We start from the raw sequence: 20,832 nt of genomic DNA on the forward strand, positions 1-20,832 counted from the left end.
TTTGCAGCGAGGATAGGGGCGCGTTATATCAACCAAAGTTCAAGATCCGGCCTTTCGGACAATTCGCCGGCAAGGAATAACACCAACATCGGGCTTGGCCCCGCCCTGCTCCTCTCCCGCCTTATCATCCCGCATCTCAACTGTTTGACCACCACCACCCCCGCCTCCTATCAACATCCTTTCCGGGTCGTCAGCTCGTCGGCAAACACGCGATGCGGCTTCGCGGCGTGTTCGATGGAACATCATAGCCACATCCCTGCTATGTCTCGCTCTCCCCCCTCCAGCATCGAGTATCCTTACCCGACGCGACGGTAATCTTTTCGCCTCCAACCTCTTCATCCTTAGAGATATCTTTCTCTTCATTGGTGTCTTATCTGTCGTTAGTCAAACGTACAGTCTATTTCGATGAGATGTTAAGGATGTAATTGGGCAAATACAAACTGCTTCCAGAGACCCACGCTTCCCATCGTCCGATGCGGAATCACAGGGCCATCATGCATCAAATCACCCTGTCACTTTCCATGTTGGTTGCCGTGCTGCGGTAGTTCCCACCAGGATTAGCCACGCGGTCGGCTATTTTGCGCTCAATGGAAGCGATCGACTCTCTAGATCTTCTTCTCTCCCTACCTCGCTCAACCCTCTGACCCTCTCCGCGGGAATCCTTATCTTGACTCTTCGACTGGAGGGAACTCAGGGAGGGGGGTTACGTTGCACTTCGGCAGTCGATATTGACAGCCGATATCCGTATCTACACACACACGCAATAGCACCGTCGTATTGATGCTCATATAACATTCGTTCCTCCATAGGTCGACAAGCTATGGCAATCTCTTAGGTTGCGGCAGGCAAGTCAATGTGAAAGAAGCCTTGATTGCCTCGTTGAGATCCATAGTGAACTCTAAACCTTTCCCTCCTGCCTCTTCAACCTCGAGGTTCTCCCCCTGGTGAACCATCACGAACATGTCTTCTCCCCAAGACATCGAGGCTCCCGCTGTGGATGAGAAGAAGATCGCCATCGTCTCGGACCAGGATCAATCCGACACCACCAGCGAGCGCAATGGCGAGACCGACCTCGGTGAGATCTACATCTTTCTGTCGCTGAAGACAGGCTACATCGCAGACTGAAAGACCTATGATGCTAACGATAGTAATACAGTCGCCGTGGAAGGCCAATACACAAAGGAGGAATACCACAAGCTCAAGAGAAAGGTCGACAAGTACCTCCTCCCCCTGATGTGGATATGCTACGGCATCCAGCAAACCGACAAGACGGCGCTCGGCACCCAGGCCATCTTTGGTCTTCGTCAAGACACAGGACTAAAGGGCCAGGAATACAGCTGGCTCACAACAATCTTCTGTACGTTCCATCATACATCGCGTCTTTCCCTCCTCCAGCAGCATAATCCTGACTGAACCCTCTTCAAAATCCAGACATCACATACATGTGCTTCGAATTCCCGAGCAATATCGTCCTCCAGCGCTACAAAATGGGCCGCACCCTCTCCGTCTACATGATCTGCTGGGGCATCATCGTCCTCTGCATCGGCTTCGCCCAGAACTTCACCCACCTCATTGTCCTCCGCGCGCTGCAGGGCGCGTTCGAGTGCTGCATCTCGCCCGGCTTCATGTTGCTGGTCGGCACGTGGTACAAGACGCGCGAGCACGCCTCGAGGTCTCTCGTCTTTCAGAGCGCGAATGCTGGGTTTGGGGTCATTGCCTCGCTCATCATGTACGCTATCGGCGCGTCGACGCAGCATAAGGAGGGGGCTCAGCCGTGGAGGTATATTTCGTTTGTGAGTTGCTCGAGGCCTGGTGCGCCTCTCAATGACGGCTGGGGATCGCATTGCTAACATGCATTTTAGTTCTTGGGTAGCTTGACGACTGCCATTGGCTGTCTTTGTCTGTTCCTCCTTGGTACGCCGTCCGAAGTGAGGTGGTTGACCCAGGCTGAGAAGGACATGGTAAGAAACCCGTCGTATCTCGTAACAAACCCCAAACTGATTTCTCCTAGGCGAGCGCGCGCATAATCTCCAATAATACCGGTCACGATCGCACCGCAATCAAGGGGTGGAAGTGGAAGCAGGTCGGCGAATGCTGTCGCGATCCCATCTTCTGGTTCGCCGGCGTGAATGCCTTCCTGAGCTCCGTCCCTAACGGCGGTCTCACCACCTTTGGCAGCATCATCATGACTTCCTTTGGCTTCAGTATGACCTTTCATCAAGCCTCCATCATTCAATCTGCTTCGTATCAAGTTCCACACTAACACAAGCTCCTCTCCAGACAACCTCCAAACCATCCTCATCGACATCCCCCGATCCGTAATGTCCGTCATAATCTTTATCTGCGTCGGCCTCCTCACCAGCAAAAAAGCCAACCTCCGCCTCTGGATCATGGCAACCTCCGTCCTGCCCCCCTTCGCAGGCTTCCTCGGCATGTCCCTCCTCCCCAATGACCCAGCAATCAAGTGGACCAAATGGGGCTGCTACTTCATCACCGTGCCCTTCGTCCTCGGCCTCTTCCTCGCCTGGACCCTGATCCCGAGCAATATTGCCGGCCGCACCAAGCGCACCATGACGTCCAGCTTCACCTTTGTCGGGTACTGCGTGGGTAACATGGTCGGCAGCCAGATCTTCAAGGCGCAGGATGCGCCAAAGTACACCCCTGGAACGATTGGGTGCGCGATCTGCTTTGGAATTCAGTTTGCGTTGATTTTGACGTGGCGGTTTGTGTTGGTGAGGAGGAATAAGCAGAGAGATGCTGCTATGGCTGTTGATGGATTGACTGTGGAGGAGAGAGCGAAGAGGGGTAAGGAGCTTGGGGAGCAGGATTACACCGATTTCGAGAACCCTTATGTGAGTAGACCTGGTCTGATTCGTTGTAGTCTCTTTGCTGACATCGAACCCGCAGTTCCGTTACACACTCTAGAATACCCTTGGGTGGAATACAGTCCATTTTCATTCAGGTCATAGAGATGATAATGAGATCATATTAGGGAAAGAAAGTAGAGAATCGGTAACGAAGGGTATAATACGAATCCCACCAAAGAATACCAACGAAGACATGATAGAGGTTCACCAATATTACTTCCTTGCGCGATCGCCCCTCGGGTGATGTGTGGCAGACACATCCACGTCTGCCACACTCACGAACCCACAATCGACCTACAATCGTAGACATTAGCATACCCAGTACCCAGCTAATCATAACAACACCAGGACCCCTCGCTTCACACCATCCTACTCCCCACGAGGTACTCCCTCCGAATTCTCATCATGATACAAATCAGGACACTTCGCCCCCTTCTTCTGGAAAATCCACCTCTTAATCCACCAAGGCAACACAGTCTTGACCTGATACGCTGCGTGCGTCCGCTCCGGCACGCCAAAGACGTAATCAAGCTCCTCGAGCGACTTTTGCTTCGTCTCCGGCACGAACAGGAAGATGAGCGCGAGGGCGACGAGGTTCAGACCCGCGTAGAAGCAAAACACACCGGTGGACGTCATGGCGATCAGCATGCGCGGCAAGGTGAGGGAGAGCACGGACGCCCAGAAGTTGTTGGTTGCCACGGCCCAGGACATGCCGATTTCGCGGTGGGAGAGGGGGAACACTTCGGCGGAGTACATGAAGGGGACGGGGCCCTCGCCTGTTTTGAGGCGTTAGTAGGCTTCGTACGATTCAGCAATGGTGAGATGTGAACATTGCTTACCTGGGGAATAGAATGCTGCAAAGAGGTAGACGAAAGTCGCCACTGCGGCGATGCGGGCGGTACTGTCGTTGATTAGATAGCAGAGTCCAGCAGCTACACGACCATGTTAGCAATCATATGCAATATCTTGTTAGCATGAAGACACGACGTACTGAGCAGGGTCCAGAACATGTTTGGGAATGTGAATAGCAGGAGAGTTCTTCGACCAAACGTATCAATCGTCCATACGGCAGGCCATGCGAAGGTGAAATTGATCAAACCGAAGCCAAAACTGGCCCAGAGTGCGGTATAGTCGCTAATACCACTCTGCTTGAAGATGGTCGCGCTGTAGAACGAGATAATGTTGACTAGAAAAGCATGTTAGTCCCGCCCACGGCTCCTAAGACATAGCTGTTTTTGGATGGTACCTACTTCCACACATCTGCTGCGCAATCATAACAATACCAGAAGCCCATGTCGCGCGCCTAATTCGAGCAATCGTGAACAGTTCAACAAAGCGCGTAAACATGTTACTCGTGACCTTGAGCCCAGACTCCTTGATCATAGTCTCCTCGTACTCCAGAAGCGAGTGGATGTAGTACAGATCCCTCGCAGCCTGAAGCTCCGTATTGCGCAGACGCTTCAGCGATCCCCACGCCTTGAGGTGCCTGCCCTTCTTGAGGTACCATCGAGGAGACTCGGGGCAAAAGTACGTGCCGATGACGAGCGGGACGGCTGGGATGAAGGCGGAGCCGAATTGGAGGCGCCAAGCAATGTCGCCCGTCTTACCGACGATGAGGTTGGCGCATGTGCCAAGGAAGATACCTTGGGAATGATTAGCATTTCTGAGTGGTAGTTCGCCAAGAGAACTACCAAGAGATCGGCGAGAGTCAAGATTTCTTGGTGTTGCTTGGGAGGGGGGACTGTTGAGGCTCACCGAACGCAGTCCAGACCTGCCAAGACATTACCAAGCCGCCACGGATAAGAGTGGGGGAGTTCTCGGCGGAGAAGACGGGGACTGTGACTTCTTTCAAGCCCATGCCTAGGCCAAGCAACATTCTGTGCAGGATCCGTGAGCATCACGATGTCGCTGGTGAGCGTTAATTTGGGGGAGTTTTTCCTTACCTGCAAGCCGCGAGCTGTCCCCATGTCTGCGACAAAGCCATGCCAAAGGGCGCGAGCAACGAGAAGATGGCAGCGATGAAGATGACACCTCGTCGACCGAGGAGATCATTAAGAGGATCCGAGATCCAGCCAGCGCTGTTCGCAATCAATCAGCACATCTCTCACTCGTCTAGGCATTCGGAACAGGTCAATACTCACAATAGGCAGATCGTGATGTAGGGCATGGAATTCACAAGGCCGATAATCCAGCTATTCTTCGCGCAATCGCCCTCGTTGGCGACCGGCCCGCAGGACGAACCCGCCGTGTCAGGGATGCCGAGCGCAGTGGGAAACGACAAATTGGCGCCATTGGACCCGGTCTGGTGCAGCGCCGTTAGGAAAGCTAAGCTCCCGGGAGATCATGCGGAATTTGCGGGGAACCCGAGCGGGAAAAGGTGGATAATACTAAGAGGGGAAGAAGGTGGACATGACATGGTGAGGGGGTGCGCGAAGGATTCGACCATTGCTTGGCTTACCTGATCCCATCCCTGAATAGCCGCCGCGATAGAATTGAGAATGATGGTGTAATACAGAGCCCAGGGGTGCTTCCACCGGTGCGTAACCTCCTGGCGCAGCGCGTCCCTCTCGGCTTCGTCGAGCTCCTCGATGGATTCGAAGAGTGCTGGGTTCTGAGCGACGAGGGCGCCCTTTTTCAGCAGCGGAAGGATGTCTTCGGGAAGGTCGTGTTTTCTGCGGTATGCTGTTACCTGCTCGAGGAGTTGTGCTTTGGGGATGCCTTTGAGGGGATTCTTGATTTCGCCCTCGAGATTCTGGGTGAGTTCCGCGATGGACTTTTTGCGTTCGTTGTGGTGCTCGACGCCGTCTTTGTGGATCCTGGGGTTTGTGTAAGTTGCGTCCCAGAGGAACTTCACGCGGAAATGGTGGCTGGGGGATATTGGGCTGGGGGCTACGTACGGCGAGTCCGTCTCGATCCTCTTCTCTGGTTCCGCCATGATGGACGTGGTTCACGATGGAGAATTCCTGTGCAAGGCTGGAATGAAGCTGTGCGCTCGAGAAAGTGGCTGCCGTGAGTGACGCAGTTGCACCGTGCCGCTCGATAGCTTCAAGCCGTCCGAAGGGAGGGGGGTTCAGATTAAATATCCAAAATATCCAGAATTACCCGTCCAACGTCTGAGGGGCCGTCCCTGTCATCTGAATCACCCTGTCCCATCACCAACATGTACTTCAAAGTAGCGGGCGTCGGCTGAGCACGTAGCCGGGGTGTTGGTTGGGTTGGTGGGAGCAAGGGGACGGCTGGAGGGCATACTTTCAGGAGGGAGGGTGATGAGCGGGCATGGTCGTATGAGTTGTACATCATGGCAACATCTCACATTGCATCCCGGCCACCGAGGCAGACCAGTGAAGCGAAGTCATTGAAACAAAGCCTGGATAGCTAGGCCATCAGGTAGACTCTCGACGCCTCTAATCTTAGGGAAGTGATATGCGAGCGCCCCGAATCGGCCTAATGCTGCTACAGTTTCCCTCGATTCTATGCGGGGTCACTACTGGCGTGACAGGCTATTTCATGCAGCTTATGCTGTAAAAAGCTGCAATGGCCTGTCTGTCTGGCCATTGAGGGGGTAGTTCACCTTGCTCTCGTTGGTCGCGTGGCACAGGAGGGGAGGATGTCTCTTCCTCCCATGGCGCAAAAAGCTTAGAGAAGCTTGGCCTGCGACAAAGTACCGGAATGTCAATTGAGCAAAAATGTTTGGGGAGCTCTCTTCAGCCAATAATGTGTCGATCCTTTTGTTCTGCGAGGGATGGTGGGAGTGGGATGACGATTGCTACCACGTTAGAACTTTGAGCAAACGTATGTGGCGCACCCTCCGCGAAGACGCCTTGTAAGACCGGGGTCGAATCTGGGGACGCCCCGGGATCTGACCGCACGCACCAAAGTCCCTTGTTTGATATTACTGTCAGTCAGCCTGGGATGGGTGAGACAAGCCAGACAAACAAGCTACAAGTTTGCCAAGGCTGAACTCGGTAGGGTTGGGTGATGGATGGCGATCTCCGCCTCAATAGCACCAGCAAGCTCCATCCTTTCGGTTTCTTATAATGAGGCTTGCACGGCAGGATCTCGCAGCCTGTATCACCCCACATGCCGATAGCGAATGGCACACAGTGATGTGAAGTCATTTGCAGTTTAGTAAGAGATGAACTTTGAACAAGTACTGAGCCATCTTAGAATCAACGTCACCTAGAAGAACTACCTTATTGAAGGAAAATAGGCAAGTTTGAAAGTGGAAGATCCTGGATAATCCAAAGCTTATCGATGTGAACTTGCCAGGCACCACTGCATTAATACCCAGACAGCAGCTAGATTCTAGGAACGATTGATCTACATACACAATTCGCCGATTTGCCAGTCTTCATCTTGTTCTGTGTGATCGGATGAAACATTCGGCAGCAATTCTCTACTACCACCTTTTTAGACCTTCGGTCTCGGTAAAGATTAGTTTAACTTCATTGTCGTCTTTACAACCTTTCAAGGTTCCCGGCTGGGAAGCTAAGTTAACTTAGATCTAATTTTTGTATCCATACGACAAGTACAGCTGCTACGCTCTCATAGATCTGAGAAACCATTCCGTATATTTCGAGAGCCGCCTATAATGACACGTACTGTACCGCGAAACTAGCGATACCGAAAAGTCTGCTCTACCTGGAGTATGGCCTGAATAGCCTCCTGTCTAGCATTCATATGCATGCACATTGACAAGTAGATTGAGATTAACGAAAATGACATCGCCGACTACATGAGTCAATGAGTATGTCCATGCGACAGGAGGGCCCATTTGAGGGCAATGAACCTGCTTAATGGATGATTGAGCCGATGAAGACGTGAATTCTGATACCCGTACTCGCATCGCAAGAGTATAAGAAAGCCAAAGGACTCGCAAGCCAATAACAACGGGCACCTCGGAATTGCCTCAAGCGCCAAGCGATCTTGATGCATCAAAGCTTAGGATTTAAACATTTCATGTTCTCTGTTCAACGGCAATACCCGCCAGAGACCACTTGCAGAACGATCATGAGTTGAAATTCGAAAAAAGAAGAGAAGAGGAATGTGTTTACGTGACTCACCCCACCAACCCCCCGCCAAATTGCTCGTCCCCGGAACCAAATGCCGCGGGAATCCGTGATGCGTAGTAAGAGCATCCATAGTGGGGAATAAACGGTTGAACGGATATCAAGACGGACATAGCAAAGGAGGGACCTGCAGCGCTTGGCTCCACTCCGAACCTTCCGGGCAGCTCCCGGATCCCGAGGTTCCCGCCCAATGCTGCTGCCTTCGATGGCGTGCATGCACGCATTTGCTGAATAAGCACAGGATCTGACACTTTTGAGTTTTGCGATAAACAACTGCACATCTCCTCCAAAATTCTCTATCAATTTTCGAGAAGTTGTGTATGAGATGGCCGCTTCAGCGCCTGCTTTTAAGCAGGCATTCTCACCACAGAGGCTTTGTCTCCTCGCCGGCTTCTTGATATGCTCCACTGTCGCCGGGCCGGCGATCGGCGCGGATCTCCGGTGTCCCGATTACGTCATCCAGCACGGTAAGTCAGTCAGGTATTCGATGCTGGCATAGTACGTCTGATGCCATGGATGGCGTTCGAGTGAGAGAGAGAGCTAACATGACATGTAGCACCTCTCATCTGGCTTCACTCCGATGATCCTTACATGCCTAGCGACCTTTTGACGCATATCCAACACACTTTCCCGGCACTAGACGGAAAACCCATCCCGGATATCCCAAATCTCGACCTGGACAACTTGGAAATACTCAACAAGTTTGGAGACGAAGTAGCTCTCACATCGAACGATGATCCACTGAGCTACCCGGAATGGATTCACGGTGCGACTCCCGACGCTGATGGCAGAATCAACAACGCAACACCATGCGTTGTGGTTCTCGTCGAGAAGGGAGAGCGGGACCTGGATGCGTTTTACTTCTACTTCTACTCATTCAACGAGGGCATGAACATCAGCCAAGTTCTAGAACCATTCAACCGGATGGTCAAGGGCGAGAAGGTGCAGTCAGGAATGCACTTTGGTGATCATGTCGGAGATTGGGAACACAACATGATTCGATTCCAAGATGGGAAGCCCACTGGAATCTACTACAGTCAGCACGTGGATGGCGCCTCTTTCAAGTGGGATGATTCAGCCCTCTCAAAGACCGATGGAAGGGTTCGTGACTCTACTTAGTCTCTCAGCTAGTGGGAAGAGAATTTGCTAACTTCGTCAAGCCTATTGTGTACAGCGCACGCGGATCTCATGCCAACTATCCAACCCGCGGGTGAGTTCCTTGTTTTCTTATTTGAGTCTAAGGCCTGCACTGACTCAAGTCATTAGCAATCAAATTCACAACTCTGTATTGGTCGACTACTGCGACGAAGGACGAAGATGGGACCCCATCCTCTCGGCATACTTCTACCACTTCGACCAAGAGTCCTTCACCGTCACTAGACTAGATCCACCAGCCAAGTCATCACCAACTCCACCACCATCCTCGAACTTGACATCCTTCTTTTACTACTCCGGCCGATGGGGAGACATAGCGTACCCAGCTTCCGATCCCCGTCAGGAAATCGTACCGAAGTTCGGAATTAAGAGGATTGAGTCTGGCCCGACTGGCCCACGGCATAAGCACCTTGTTCGAAAGGGCCTCAAGCCAGACCAAAGGCGCAAGATGGGATGGATGGAGTGGGGCGTCGGCATTTACATGTCTTTGTACCCGTGTTGTCTAAGAGGATGGAGGAGGTGGATATTCATGGGGCTGGTCATTGCAGTGCTATCGGGAGCTGTCATTGGGGCAGTCGTTGCTGTGAAGAAGTATAGAAACAGGAAGTACACGAGATTACATGCGGAGGATATACCACTAGACGACTTTGCCCTGGAAGATGAAGCACTTCTGTCTTCGTCTGACGAGGAAGATGCGGGTAAATCATCCAAGTTTGCTAAGCGACATTAAGACGAAAATTTCACACAACCTTGATCAATCCTTCTTCACAAGTATGGTTTCTGACCAAGTCCTCACCCCTTCCATGAGATTTTAATCCGCCATCTTCTCCTTTGCTAGATTGTAGAAGGCCAACGACACCACGCATGTTCTCCATCTTACCATGAATATCGTATCTCGGGAGCAAATGATTCATCGACTCAGTCGCCAACCAGAGAGGTGATCTGCCTTCGTCATCGCACAATTTCGCGTCTGCTCCCGCCTTGAGTAATAATGCTTCCACGGACTCGAAACACAACTTTTCTGCCGCGTGAGCTAGCGCTGTGCGACCATGAATGTCTTGGACGTTGACATCTGCTCCGTGTCTTATCAGCGCTCTAACGCCCTCCACCACGCGGTTTTGAGCTGCATTTATCAGGGCCGTATTCCCTTCGACGTCTTGAAGATTGACATCGGGAGCGTGATCCAATAATCTCAATGTAGCAATTGCCGCACTGCCGCGCAGCATTTTGTATTTTCTTTCGGAGGGATTACGTTTTGTGACCTTCGCCCGAAATTGGAGTTGCGTCGCCTTCATGAGGGGAGTCCGACCTTCGTTGTCAACTGAGTTGATATTGACTTTTCCCGTCCGTAGCAAGGCATCGATGTTCCGGTAGCAGTAAATTTCTGCGCTATAGGATAATGGACTCCGACCTTGCCTATCCAGAGTATCTGGCTCAAGGTTGAGCTCGTCCAGCAAATATGTCAAAATGACCGCATTGGCGGGTCTGCTCGCCGCCCAGCTGACGGGAGATCTACCTCCGCGATCGGATCTGGCGAAGTCAACTTGATGGGTTTCCACAAGAATTCGCATCATGTTGAGACGTTCTTCCTCTGAAAAGCTCGGACGAAGTTCATTCTTTTCCATTGGATTCGCAAGTTGGCAAAATTGAGTTCGCCAAGTCTTTGAATCCGAAGAGTTGAAGTCAAACCGACTGTCAGAGAATAAGTGATTGACAGTTTGCGCACTACCCCATTTGATAGAGTGCATCAGTAAATCAGCAAAGTCGGCGGAAGTCCAGCCGGCAAAAGTGCGTTCCTCAGCTAAAAGGAGCTGAAAAAGTTCGAAGTTGTCTGCCGCAATCGCGTAGTGCATGGGGGTCCAATTGCGGCGCACACGACAACGAGTGGTGATACTTATTCTCGGATCCTTAAGCAGTGCATGTACCACAGCATTGTGCTTGTGAGCTATTGCTACTGTCAAAGGGGTGCTCCGGACCCCATTGAGAGCAATGTCTCCATAGTCTGTATCATCGTATAGTTCAAGGAGAAGGCGCGTGATTTGAGCGTTACCCGCCCATGCTGCCCACCATAGGGCTGTGATTCCTTTTCTGTCAACCTGTCTTCCGGCTTGAGGATCTTCAATCAATAGCCTGGAGACCACCCAGTCGAAGCCAAGTATTATGGCGACAATCAAGGGGCCTCCTCGCACGTTGCCAAGTAGGTGTAAGCAAGACGAAGCCAGGCTGTCAAACCCAATATCGAAATGCCATCTCGGGGGTCTGTATTTCCGCATGAGGTGGGAAGTATGAAGCGGTCCATCTCGCTTAAGAGCTGTTTTACAGAGATACATCGTTTCATCTGCAATATATTCGATGTCCTGTGCATCGATGCTGTTGAGGTGACGGGCCCAGTACCTCGAAGTATAAGTTGCCATTTCCCATTCAGAGTGAGTTCCGGCAGAAATGTCGAAGTCCTTCTTCATGAGATACCAGACGCATACTTTTGCCACAACTAAGTGTGACTCTCGGAGTGTGATTGAGTGTAGCAAGGTCGATTTGTATGTTTCATCATGCGCATCAAGCCCCACAGAATCCGAATTTCTGATCAAGAACTCTCTGGCAGTTTCGTGAAGGAGATAGACACTCCCATCAACAACGGTCACAAACAGCCCGCAGATTTCTCTCAAATATGACTGAAGCCTATGAGTCGGCTCTTTGATGAGTTGTGAGCCCCTGCTGTGCTCTTTTTCGATGCAAAGTGCCGTGGATATTTCATCAAGAGACAACGGTGTAAACGCCGCAAGGATGATTTGTAGAACCTTTCGGGCTCGTTCCTTGTTCGCACTTCGATCCAGAATCTTTTCGTATAGCCCGTCTAGCTTCTCCGGCACGCTTCTCAAGACGGCTTGGATACTTTTGTTCGTAAGAGACTCGAGACGGTCTTCGATGTAATCGAGTGCGAGCTTGACCCATAAATAGGTTCGATGTTGTGAGTTTGACAAGCTTTGCTCCAGCAACTCAATCTCATGAGGTTCCAGTAGTTGAGCTTCCGCGAAGCTCCTAACTCTGTGGCGGATGACGACGCCGATCTCGCCAGAGATTTTTCTCAATTGCGACTCACTGTCGCCCCTCAGATGGATAGCCGGTACAGAGGTCTCGAGCTTTTGTAAGCTTCGCTGAATGCGGGCGTACGGTCTAGACGTGATGATGACTTTAAGGCGGCTGCCCTCACCGGGGTTCATGTAGAACTTGCTCAGTGCAGCAGTGATCTGCCTACAATCTTCCGCGTTGCATTCATCAAGAGCATCGAAAATGCAAATCAACTCAATCTCTACTCTCATCGAAGCCTCGAGTAGCATCTCGAAAAGACTGGGAAATGAATTGCATAAGTTGTCGCCGGCCGCCTCGAACTTTGCCAAAGTTCTCTCGTCCATCAAGTCAGGGTTTTGCTCGAAGAGCTGCCGCAAAATGCAACACATCGCAATGGAAGCAAGTTTCTGATCCTCAAAATCATCTTTTAAGAAGAAGTAGCACGTCGTCCGAAACGAGGTGCTTGGAAGGATTTCGTCTACCAAATATCTCGAGAGCACTGACTTGCCGCAGCCAGGATCTGCCGAAATTCGCAAGATCTTCGAGTCTACTGCAGACATCCAATTGCTGAAGTAGCCATGCTCGGTGAACCACTCGCAGGTCCCTGGTGCTCTTTCTGAATTGATGTCTTTACGATCGCGGTATGGGCAGGCGTACAGGGTGCGGAGAAGCGCTGTCCTTCTTCGCAGAAGATCGAATGAGACGGGTTGGGGCGTATTGATGTTGATGATGACTTGTTCAACTTTCTCGGAATGAGATTCTAGAAACGTGAGAATCTTTTCGTCGGTGATGAGGTTTGCGAAAGCACGGCAGTGGGCATCGAGTCTCTCGATCTCTTCAATGAGGGTCTTCCATGTATCGCCTCTGAACACGTCTCTAATAAACCGAGTCGATCGGGTTCGATGAAGATAGCATAGTGCTCTGGCCTGAAACTCGATGATATTCGAGTACAGCTTGATCAGATTTTGTTCCAAATCCAATACAAGCTTTCTGGCCAATTCTGCTGACAGACTCTCAAGGCGTGCTCTCGAACGGTAAACCTGCTCCATCGCAAAGTATCGACAGATGAGTGAAGAGGTCAGTTCAAGCCCTCTGAGTATGTGTTCTCTCTGCTCCAATGGGCGGATAAGAAACTGCGAAAAGTCAGTTTCAATTTCGTTCTTGTGTGCGGATGCCCGTCACTGACGGTAAGAATGACGAGTCCACCGGCACACGCTAGGGCGGCGTGGGGGTCGGCGCCAGCAGCACTGCTAATGAGGTCCCTCGCTGCAACGATGTGTTTCGATACGTTCCGAAGCAAGGGTTCAATATCAAGCTCGCGGCTTCCGACAGAGATGGACAGTTGCTCATGGCTAAGCATTTCCACTCTAGCGTTCAAACGTTCTGCCACTATCTCTTGTTTGAGATGAGCCGGATCGGTGTCCAAAGGCCCAGACTCTGGCCCAGCAAGTTCCGAGGCTAAAATCTCGGCATAACTTTGGGCCAGCTCCCTTTTCTCGGAATCGGGGTCGTTCCGCAGAGTCTCGTTTGCCCTCTCCCAGAGATTCGTCAAGCCTGGGCGCTGGAGTCTGGAAGGAGTCACCGATAGATTTGTTGGTGGAAGGCCGCCAATATCGCCAACTCTGTTTGCGTCATTCGCTGGCGGACGAAGTTTCCCGGATGGATTAGCATGGGACAATGGCTTGCTGGACTTGACTAGGGAAACATTTGAGGAAGTTGTGGAGGACCAAGTTGCCGAATGCACTGCAGCAGCTGGGTCCTTCTTCCTTCCATTTCTTTTCAGTCTCCCCAGCAATTCTGTCAGCATCGTAGTCTTTTAAGGTTCTACCAGGGGCGCTCCCCGGGCTTGAGATTGAGACACAACGGTGTCGGGGAGGTGAGAGAGGATGAGAGGGGCAGCAAGTAAAATACTCGAATTGTGGGATAGATTGATATGACTGCGTGTAGTGAAGAAGAAGAGATAGATATGGAGACATTTAAATGAGAGCGGAGAAACACGAAACGCTTGCAAACAAGGAGCAGGTCAACAGGCGAGGTGCAGATAGGCAACCAGCAGCCAATGAAGCTTATGCAGCGAGCCAGCCTACTTGTCCAACATGCACCCTAGCCGCCGACATTACCTGGGCGTGAGAAGTTGGTTCAAATAACAAGTGCAGGCCTGTCTCTGCCTGCCGTTGGCTAAATATAGCGCAACATGTAGGTTGATCACGCAGATCGTCTCATTCTGGGCCAAGAAGTGCGGATGAGGAAGCGGAACAAAAATCTTCATTATGCACCGACAAGCTCACGAGTAAGGCGGCGCGAGACGAAAGATGCACAAGCGTTTGAAAGTCATGTCTGAATGCCTTGCCTAGAGCTTATTGAACCATATTCCTACATCAAAACCTCGAATAAACCGTAACTGTTTGCACCTCCGTGCGGTAGGGGGTATCTTCACAAATCAATCGCCGTTCCATGTTCCATCCAGACTCCCTTGTCAAAAATTCCATGTCCTTTCCCTAATAGGAACTCCCAAAACACCGAAGGCTGGCTCCTCAAATATATTTCATTATGGGAATTCTGCCGTAAGGTTGCATCCGGAACTCGCACCGATCCTAGCAGCTCGATCTCTGGGTGCTCGCCGGGAGGTTGGCAGGAGCCGTAGGGACGACAGCCGTCATGGAGCTAGTGCGGGAGTTTCCGACTGCCGCAAGGTCAACGTTCTGCCAAGCTGTGTCGTTGGAATCCTGAATTCCCTGGGGTGAAGTACCGCTGGCTGAGAGGTAGACGCTGCTGGTGTCGCGGGGCATAGCCGGAGCGAAAGGGTCGAACACGGCGGGCGGCTGGGTGACCTGATCGACAACGGTTCCATCGGAACTTTTCTCGGACTCTTCGGTCGAGCTGCCTGCATGAGCTTGCTCATTCGCAAGGGCGGCGGCAATCTGACGGCGATGAGCGATCTCTGCAGCGTCGGCAGGCAGGTGAAGATGACCCTCATGAGAGAGCTTGGGAAAGGTAGTCGAGCGAACTCGTTTCTCATCGTCAATAAGAGCGTTGGTCTTCTTGCGGAAAGAGCGCATTTGAAGGCTCATAACCACAGTGAAGATCATGACGATGAGGCTCACCATGACCCAGACAACGACGAAGTAAGGGATGCTCATCTGGGAAGCTACCATGGTCAAACTGACAGTGATGGAGACAACCGTCTGGGTGACGAAGAAGAGAGTAAGGACGACGGACCCGACATAGATATTATCATCGAGACTGATGCGCTGGTACCAAGTGGTGTCTGTCTCGAAATCCTTCTTTCGCTTGTCCTGGCGGCGTCGGAGGATCTGAAGATTAAGGAGCTGGGAGCTCTTGCAACGGCGGTAGAAGACTTCGAAGGGTCTCTGTCGGTGCTTGGAAGAAACGGCCTTGATTGAGTGAGCATCCTGCTGAAGCTGCTCGACTAGGGTGGGAATGTTGGCCAAGTTGCGACCGGTCAGGTTGCATCCAGTCTCGTGAACAGAGAGGCCTTGAGGGTGAGACGCAAGCAAGCGGCCGTTGGGATGGTTGATCTGGAACTCGTCTAGGGACTCGGTGACGCTGATCTCAACCGCTGGATTGTAGTCGTCTCTGGGATTGTGGTCGAATCGGCTGGAAGTTCCAGTGAAGCTTCGGACGATGGGCACCATAGTCGAGGTGCGGGGTGTCGCGTTCTGGAAGGGCCAGCGAGGAGATTTGGCTTTGCCGCTGAGAGGGTGTTGAGGCAAGATCATGCTCTTGCCTCGGACGGTGAGCGGAGTATAATTGAGGTCGATGACCCGATCAGACTCCTCCGAAGACATGGGAGAAGGAGGAATGGGCGTCGAGGGGCTCATCGCAGGGCGAGGCGCACTGTCCGGCTCATCGGAAAGGTCTGAGATATCATCGCTAGTGAGAGTCTTGATGATTCTCGGCTTGTTCGGCAGCTTGAAGGAGGTGAATTCCTCCACAGAAGGGTATGCCGCTCCACGACTGGCGACCGCAGTCGTGGCAGAGCTGAAAGAGGCCTGCGGTGGCAGCGACATTCTTTGCTCGCGGATGTGAATGCTTTGTGACGATTCCTCCAAGTGAGGGTATTCGGAAAAAAGAGAGTGACGGAAAATGAATGACAAAGAGGATGTTGTGGGAAGGAAGGAATAGCCTAGAAGTTTGAAAAACGAAGGGAAAAGCCGTTTGGCGACGGTGGAAAGAGAGTGCTGGCTTTGTGAGAAGGAAAATCTTATTCCATGTTGTTCTGGGTGGAAAGGTTGACGCGGTTCAAAGGTTGAAGACGCGTCTGCCTCCAGGCACCCACAACACCACGGGTCCGCGGTGAGCAAGTTTTTTCTCCCAGAGGGAAGGAAAGACTGGGCGGCTTCCACAATTGAAGAAGTGAAGTTATCGTCAGGAAAAAGAGAAGACAAGAAAGAGATGCCTGTGGTTAAATCCTGCACCACATTGACTCAAGGTCAAACCACCCCAGGAATGTTGAGTTGCCATCAGCAATCATCCTCCATTCCAGCATCCCAGTTACAGTAACCCAATTCAATGTTTATTTTCATGTCTCAAATAGGTTTTCCGCATTTGGACAACCTCAAATCGATTCGTTTAAACTTTATGATGCCCATCATCTCTCAGACACGTGGTCAGGCAAGAAAGTGGGCAAAACATATGCAACTACGGGGTGATCAACAATCTGGAGAAATAACCTCGAACCGTACAGAAACATCCGGCAATTGATGAGTCAAGTTCTTCGGAACTTGCGTGGTCTGACTATTGCAGTCCACTCCGTCTCGACGTCGTCCAAGGCTTGTAAGTCGTTGCCAAGAATGCTCCTTCCCCAGCGAAACCCCAATAACAGGCCGAACGCGCCTGCTCATCGTCGAAAGATTACAGGAAGTATTTACTGATGTATGCAAGCCCATGGAAGATTAGGGTTCCTGGCACACTCGTTACTCTGCCTGAATAACAAGGTAAATTCTAGGTTCCAAAGCAGATATCGGAGACCATTTTTCCGGGTCTCTTGAGTATTCGCTGCAACATGGGATGAAAAAAGGAAATTTATGTGTGCCAATCGCGTAGTCATTCTTCTAACAAATTCTATACCCTATTCACCCTGTCAACGATCACCGATCCAAGCACGCTCTTACTCTGGTGTTCCAGGCAACTTCGATAACTCTTCCTTTGTGCTGTTAGCCCAGTTTCCTTTCGACTCACGGATGCCGTCAAGACTTGAGTGCGTACTAGAATCAGAAACCTCCGGGGCTTCTCGAACATTTTCTCGCTGGATAGCTTCATTCGTGATGGAATCCGGCTTGGGACGCTGCTCGCCTTCGTAACGCACACCATTCACGAAACATCCCTCTGAAGCAGCATCCCCAACAGTGGTGGCATTGAAAGCGTCTCTCATTCTGGCAACCTCCAAGTCGTGCTTGAGTCCTCTTTTAGACCATTGGATCTGAATGATAGCCACCATGGCCCAGAGGACTACAATACCGCTGAAAGCGATCCAGGTGAACATAAAGGGGAGATTCAAGGGAGGTTGAATGTTATCTCTGGCGAGATATATCCCGACTGAAAAGAACAGACTCGCTGAAAACCCTGCAAAGATGCCGACTGCTTTATGCATGGAGAAAGCCTTGGCCCTAGCACGGTAGAAGGGGTGCTCCTCGTTGTCACCATGGGTTCGCAACTGGTATAGGTACAGCGCAGACTCGACCTTCTCCCAGAATGTCTTGATTGGCGGCAGTTCTTCATTGTCGGTTAGCTGCCTACCTTGGTCAGTTACATGATCAGTACTCGCTTCCTCGTGGACATAGAGGTGCTCTGAGTTCTGTCGACGAGAATGCGCCGGGAGCTGTTGTCCATTCTCGGCGTCAACCATCTGGATCGGCAAGTCGCCCTGGATAGCGCCGCTGCAGTATGGGGTTTCGGCGGAGATATCGGCCGTCTGAGCGCTTGTGTTATGGGAATCCGGGGTCTTCTGATTGGTCGAAGAGTTAGCTTTGTCTTTGTTGTACTTCTCGACGAGGCGCAGCGGTCGAGGTTCTTTGGTCGACACTGGCTGCTCATTTTGGTGAGAACTGGCCCATTCGGGCTTCTTAGGGGCGTTCTTAGCTTGCACCGCTCTGAGTTGATCCTTCAGGGCGGTGGTGGCAATATTGCTTTCGAAATGTGATTGAGCCATTGTGATGCGATTGGGAACACTGAAGATATGTTAGTTGCTGGTTTGGTTTGTAGGGTAATGTGAATTGAGCGGGCAAGTTTACGAAGTTGGCAGCTTCGAGCTTGTTAAATGCTGCGTCTTCATTGCGAGTCTTTGTCTCGAACAAAGTCTTGTCCTAACTGAATATCGTTTGTTATGAAATGACTTGGCGGCACTGCCTTTTGTTCATGATAGGCATGTCACAATGGGCGGTTGACACAAAGTGGACAACTTTTTGCTAGGAGAAAGGTTTTGGGTAGGGACAACCAAAACGATGAAACAGTCATCTAAGGTAGATGTTGGTTCATTACAGCCAAAGCTGTTTCAGTACGGTCGAAGACTTCAACGGTGGTGAAGGATCACGTTGAGGCTATGAGGAGGGGCAACTAGCTGGTCATGCCAAAATACCTGTACTCTGTCGCCTCTTATGCCGCCCACTGCAACGAGAAGACGTTGAACGGGGTAAAGAAGAACAGGAAAGGGGCAAAAGGTACTTCAAGGGAATTGACGACACAGAAGTAGATTCTAGTCTAACAAATTTGTCGCTAGCTACTCTACCGCTACAGGATCAAACGACATCTCATTATTGAGTCCTTAATCAATTCTCCTATCAACGAGACATCGTATGTAGACTGCCCTTTCCATTCTTTGAACCCTTTTAAACTCCAAACTCCCCTCAAATTCAAGTAAATCAGTAAGAAAAACCGGCGGCTTCCGTAAACGGCGCGTATATAGCGCAGGCGTAATCCGCCGCAAGGGTTGCCGACACCGTCACACCACTCGACGAACCAGAGCCTAAGAGTCCCAACTCAAAGCCAAGAGCGCTTCCGATCTTGGGCCATCCGACACCGCCGTTGGGGTTCTTGGCGAAGCCGCCCCAGACGCCCTGCATATAGGAACTGAGCTTCGTCTGTTGCGCAGTCGCTGAACCCCACTTGCTGTAGGCGGGGTATGTGCCAAAGACGGAGGGGATCTCGCTAGTGTGGTAGGAGCCTGGGTTGGCGAAGATGCTAGTAGACGCGAAGACCGGATCGTAGCGGTAGCGGTAGGCAGTGTAGCCGTTGATGGCGAGGTAGCTTGCCAAGGTAGATGTTGTGCAAGTGAAGATAGCGTCGGTCATGATTCTGTCGGCGAGAACGTAGGGATCGTTGATAGCCTTTGCGGCGTAGGAGGTCGTAATGGCGGCCTTTGTGATAGCAGAGGTGATACCGATCTGGGAGAGCACCGAACTCATGGCAGAGGCTCCGTCATTCAAGCCCTCCATAGCGAGGAAGACGCGGGCCTCGTTCAGGGTGGTACCCATGATGACGGGGATCTTGGGCCATTTCTTGGAAGAGATGCTGTTGCGGACGTCGTTGATGGATGTACCATCACCGTTGACGGGAGGGAAAACGAGGGACTGGGCTTCAATGTATGCCTTGATATCTGTGGCCGAGACCTGACGAAGGCACTTGATGTCGGCGCAGTTGAAGTTCTTCAGGACCTTGGAGTAACTGTCGGAGCCGGAACCCACAAGGAGGGACTGCTGTGACTCCATGATGGCAGCCGAGAAGGGAAGAGGGCTGGGTGGGTTGGCGAGGAGCTGCTTCACAGATTCACCACCAGCAGACTCTCCAAAGATGGTGACGCGTGAAGGGTCGCCGCCGAACTGAGCGATGTTGCTCTGCACCCATTGAAGAGCGAAACGCTGGTCAAGGTAACCCGAGTTCTGAGATCCAGTGGCAATCTCAGGAGAGTTGGAGAAGCCAAAGACTAGAGTATCTGGTTAGCACGGCTAGTGACTAGTCATGAGTAGAGAGCCCTTACTGTTGGTGCGGTAGTTGATCGTGACCACTACAACATCTTGAGAGACAGCAAGCGAGCTACCGTCGTAGATGGGCAGACTAGCAGTGCCAAACTGAAGGTTACCGGGAAACAGCCAAAACATAACAGCCTTCTTGCTGGTAGATGTTGTACCCGTAGGAGTGAAGACGTTGAGGTACAAGCAGTCCTCACTCTCATCGGTAAGAGACCCAGCTGGGTTTCCGAAATAGGCCTTCTGCAACGTTTGGGCATTGCCCTTCTCGGCGAATTGTTGGATACATGCTGGCTTGAAAGCTTGAGCCGACAGTGGAGAAGACCATGCATCCGCGGCCTGGGGAGGAGAGAACCGTTCTGGGGGAGACTTGGCGAATGGGATTCCCATGTAGGCATTGGCGGTTCCGGTTGCTGATGCGGGTTGGGCCGTGGTGCCAATCACGACACCGGAGGCGATCGTAACCGTTGGGCCGGCATTGGCAGGCGCGGCAAGGGCTTGGAGAAAGAATGTGGATGAAAGAAGAAACGTGGTCCACGAAGAGATACCCATGTTGAAAAGTATCGAGCAGCAGTTAGACAGGCAGGGGTCATTCTGTGTATATTGATGAGTATGACGAACGAATGGCTATGGGAAGAAACCCCATATCTATATAATGAGTGTATGACCCCCTTGTATAAGGTTACC

The 20,832-nt window shown here is 51.6% G+C and overlaps 8 protein-coding genes across 8 annotated transcripts; 2 read left to right on the forward strand and 6 right to left on the reverse strand.

Moving 5' to 3' along the window:
- Nucleotides 1–39: 39 nt before the first annotated feature.
- CABS01_16356 (uncharacterized protein) lies at nucleotides 40–363 on the reverse strand (the record flags this gene model as incomplete). The annotated part of the gene is made up of 1 exon (XM_060549687.1): nucleotides 40–363. One exon carries the CDS (start codon nucleotides 361–363, stop codon nucleotides 40–42), a length of 324 nt encoding a protein of 107 aa, XP_060389463.1.
- Nucleotides 364–960: 597 nt separating this feature from the next.
- CABS01_16357 (major facilitator superfamily transporter) lies at nucleotides 961–2,969 on the forward strand (the record flags this gene model as incomplete). Its single annotated transcript, XM_060549688.1, has 6 exons — nucleotides 961–1,075; nucleotides 1,157–1,357; nucleotides 1,432–1,793; nucleotides 1,863–1,961; nucleotides 2,012–2,204; nucleotides 2,281–2,969. The coding sequence occupies 6 exons, from the start codon at nucleotides 961–963 to the stop codon at nucleotides 2,967–2,969; spliced, it is 1,659 nt and encodes a 552-aa protein (XP_060389464.1).
- Nucleotides 2,970–3,236: 267 nt separating this feature from the next.
- On the reverse strand, nucleotides 3,237–5,802 carry CABS01_16358 (uncharacterized protein; the record flags this gene model as incomplete). The annotated part of the gene is made up of 8 exons (XM_060549689.1): nucleotides 3,237–3,643; nucleotides 3,707–3,799; nucleotides 3,859–4,053; nucleotides 4,118–4,510; nucleotides 4,623–4,744; nucleotides 4,811–4,945; nucleotides 5,009–5,169; nucleotides 5,326–5,802. 8 exons carry the CDS (start codon nucleotides 5,800–5,802, stop codon nucleotides 3,237–3,239), a joined length of 1,983 nt encoding a protein of 660 aa, XP_060389465.1.
- A 2,459-nt stretch (nucleotides 5,803–8,261) lies between these two features.
- CABS01_16359 (vacuolar protein sorting-associated protein 62) lies at nucleotides 8,262–9,821 on the forward strand (the record flags this gene model as incomplete). The annotated part of the gene is made up of 4 exons (XM_060549690.1): nucleotides 8,262–8,403; nucleotides 8,493–9,037; nucleotides 9,097–9,146; nucleotides 9,203–9,821. The coding sequence occupies 4 exons, from the start codon at nucleotides 8,262–8,264 to the stop codon at nucleotides 9,819–9,821; spliced, it is 1,356 nt and encodes a 451-aa protein (XP_060389466.1).
- Nucleotides 9,822–10,124: 303 nt separating this feature from the next.
- On the reverse strand, nucleotides 10,125–13,967 carry CABS01_16360 (uncharacterized protein; the record flags this gene model as incomplete). The annotated part of the gene is made up of 3 exons (XM_060549691.1): nucleotides 10,125–10,163; nucleotides 10,192–13,293; nucleotides 13,347–13,967. The coding sequence occupies 3 exons, from the start codon at nucleotides 13,965–13,967 to the stop codon at nucleotides 10,125–10,127; spliced, it is 3,762 nt and encodes a 1,253-aa protein (XP_060389467.1).
- Nucleotides 13,968–14,754: 787 nt separating this feature from the next.
- CABS01_16361 (uncharacterized protein) lies at nucleotides 14,755–16,191 on the reverse strand (the record flags this gene model as incomplete). Its single annotated transcript, XM_060549692.1, has 1 exon — nucleotides 14,755–16,191. One exon carries the CDS (start codon nucleotides 16,189–16,191, stop codon nucleotides 14,755–14,757), a length of 1,437 nt encoding a protein of 478 aa, XP_060389468.1.
- A 1,100-nt stretch (nucleotides 16,192–17,291) lies between these two features.
- CABS01_16362 (uncharacterized protein) lies at nucleotides 17,292–18,332 on the reverse strand (the record flags this gene model as incomplete). The annotated part of the gene is made up of 1 exon (XM_060549693.1): nucleotides 17,292–18,332. One exon carries the CDS (start codon nucleotides 18,330–18,332, stop codon nucleotides 17,292–17,294), a length of 1,041 nt encoding a protein of 346 aa, XP_060389469.1.
- A 709-nt stretch (nucleotides 18,333–19,041) lies between these two features.
- Nucleotides 19,042–20,697, reverse strand: CABS01_16363 (carboxylesterase; the record flags this gene model as incomplete). The annotated part of the gene is made up of 2 exons (XM_060549694.1): nucleotides 19,042–20,102; nucleotides 20,157–20,697. The coding sequence occupies 2 exons, from the start codon at nucleotides 20,695–20,697 to the stop codon at nucleotides 19,042–19,044; spliced, it is 1,602 nt and encodes a 533-aa protein (XP_060389470.1).
- Nucleotides 20,698–20,832: the final 135 nt, after the last annotated feature.

This window comes from Colletotrichum abscissum (genome assembly GCF_030869225.1).
Source record: "Colletotrichum abscissum strain IMI 504890 chromosome Unknown Scaffold_93.1, whole genome shotgun sequence".
In the NCBI taxonomy this organism is placed as follows: Eukaryota; Fungi; Ascomycota; class Sordariomycetes; order Glomerellales; family Glomerellaceae; genus Colletotrichum; species Colletotrichum abscissum.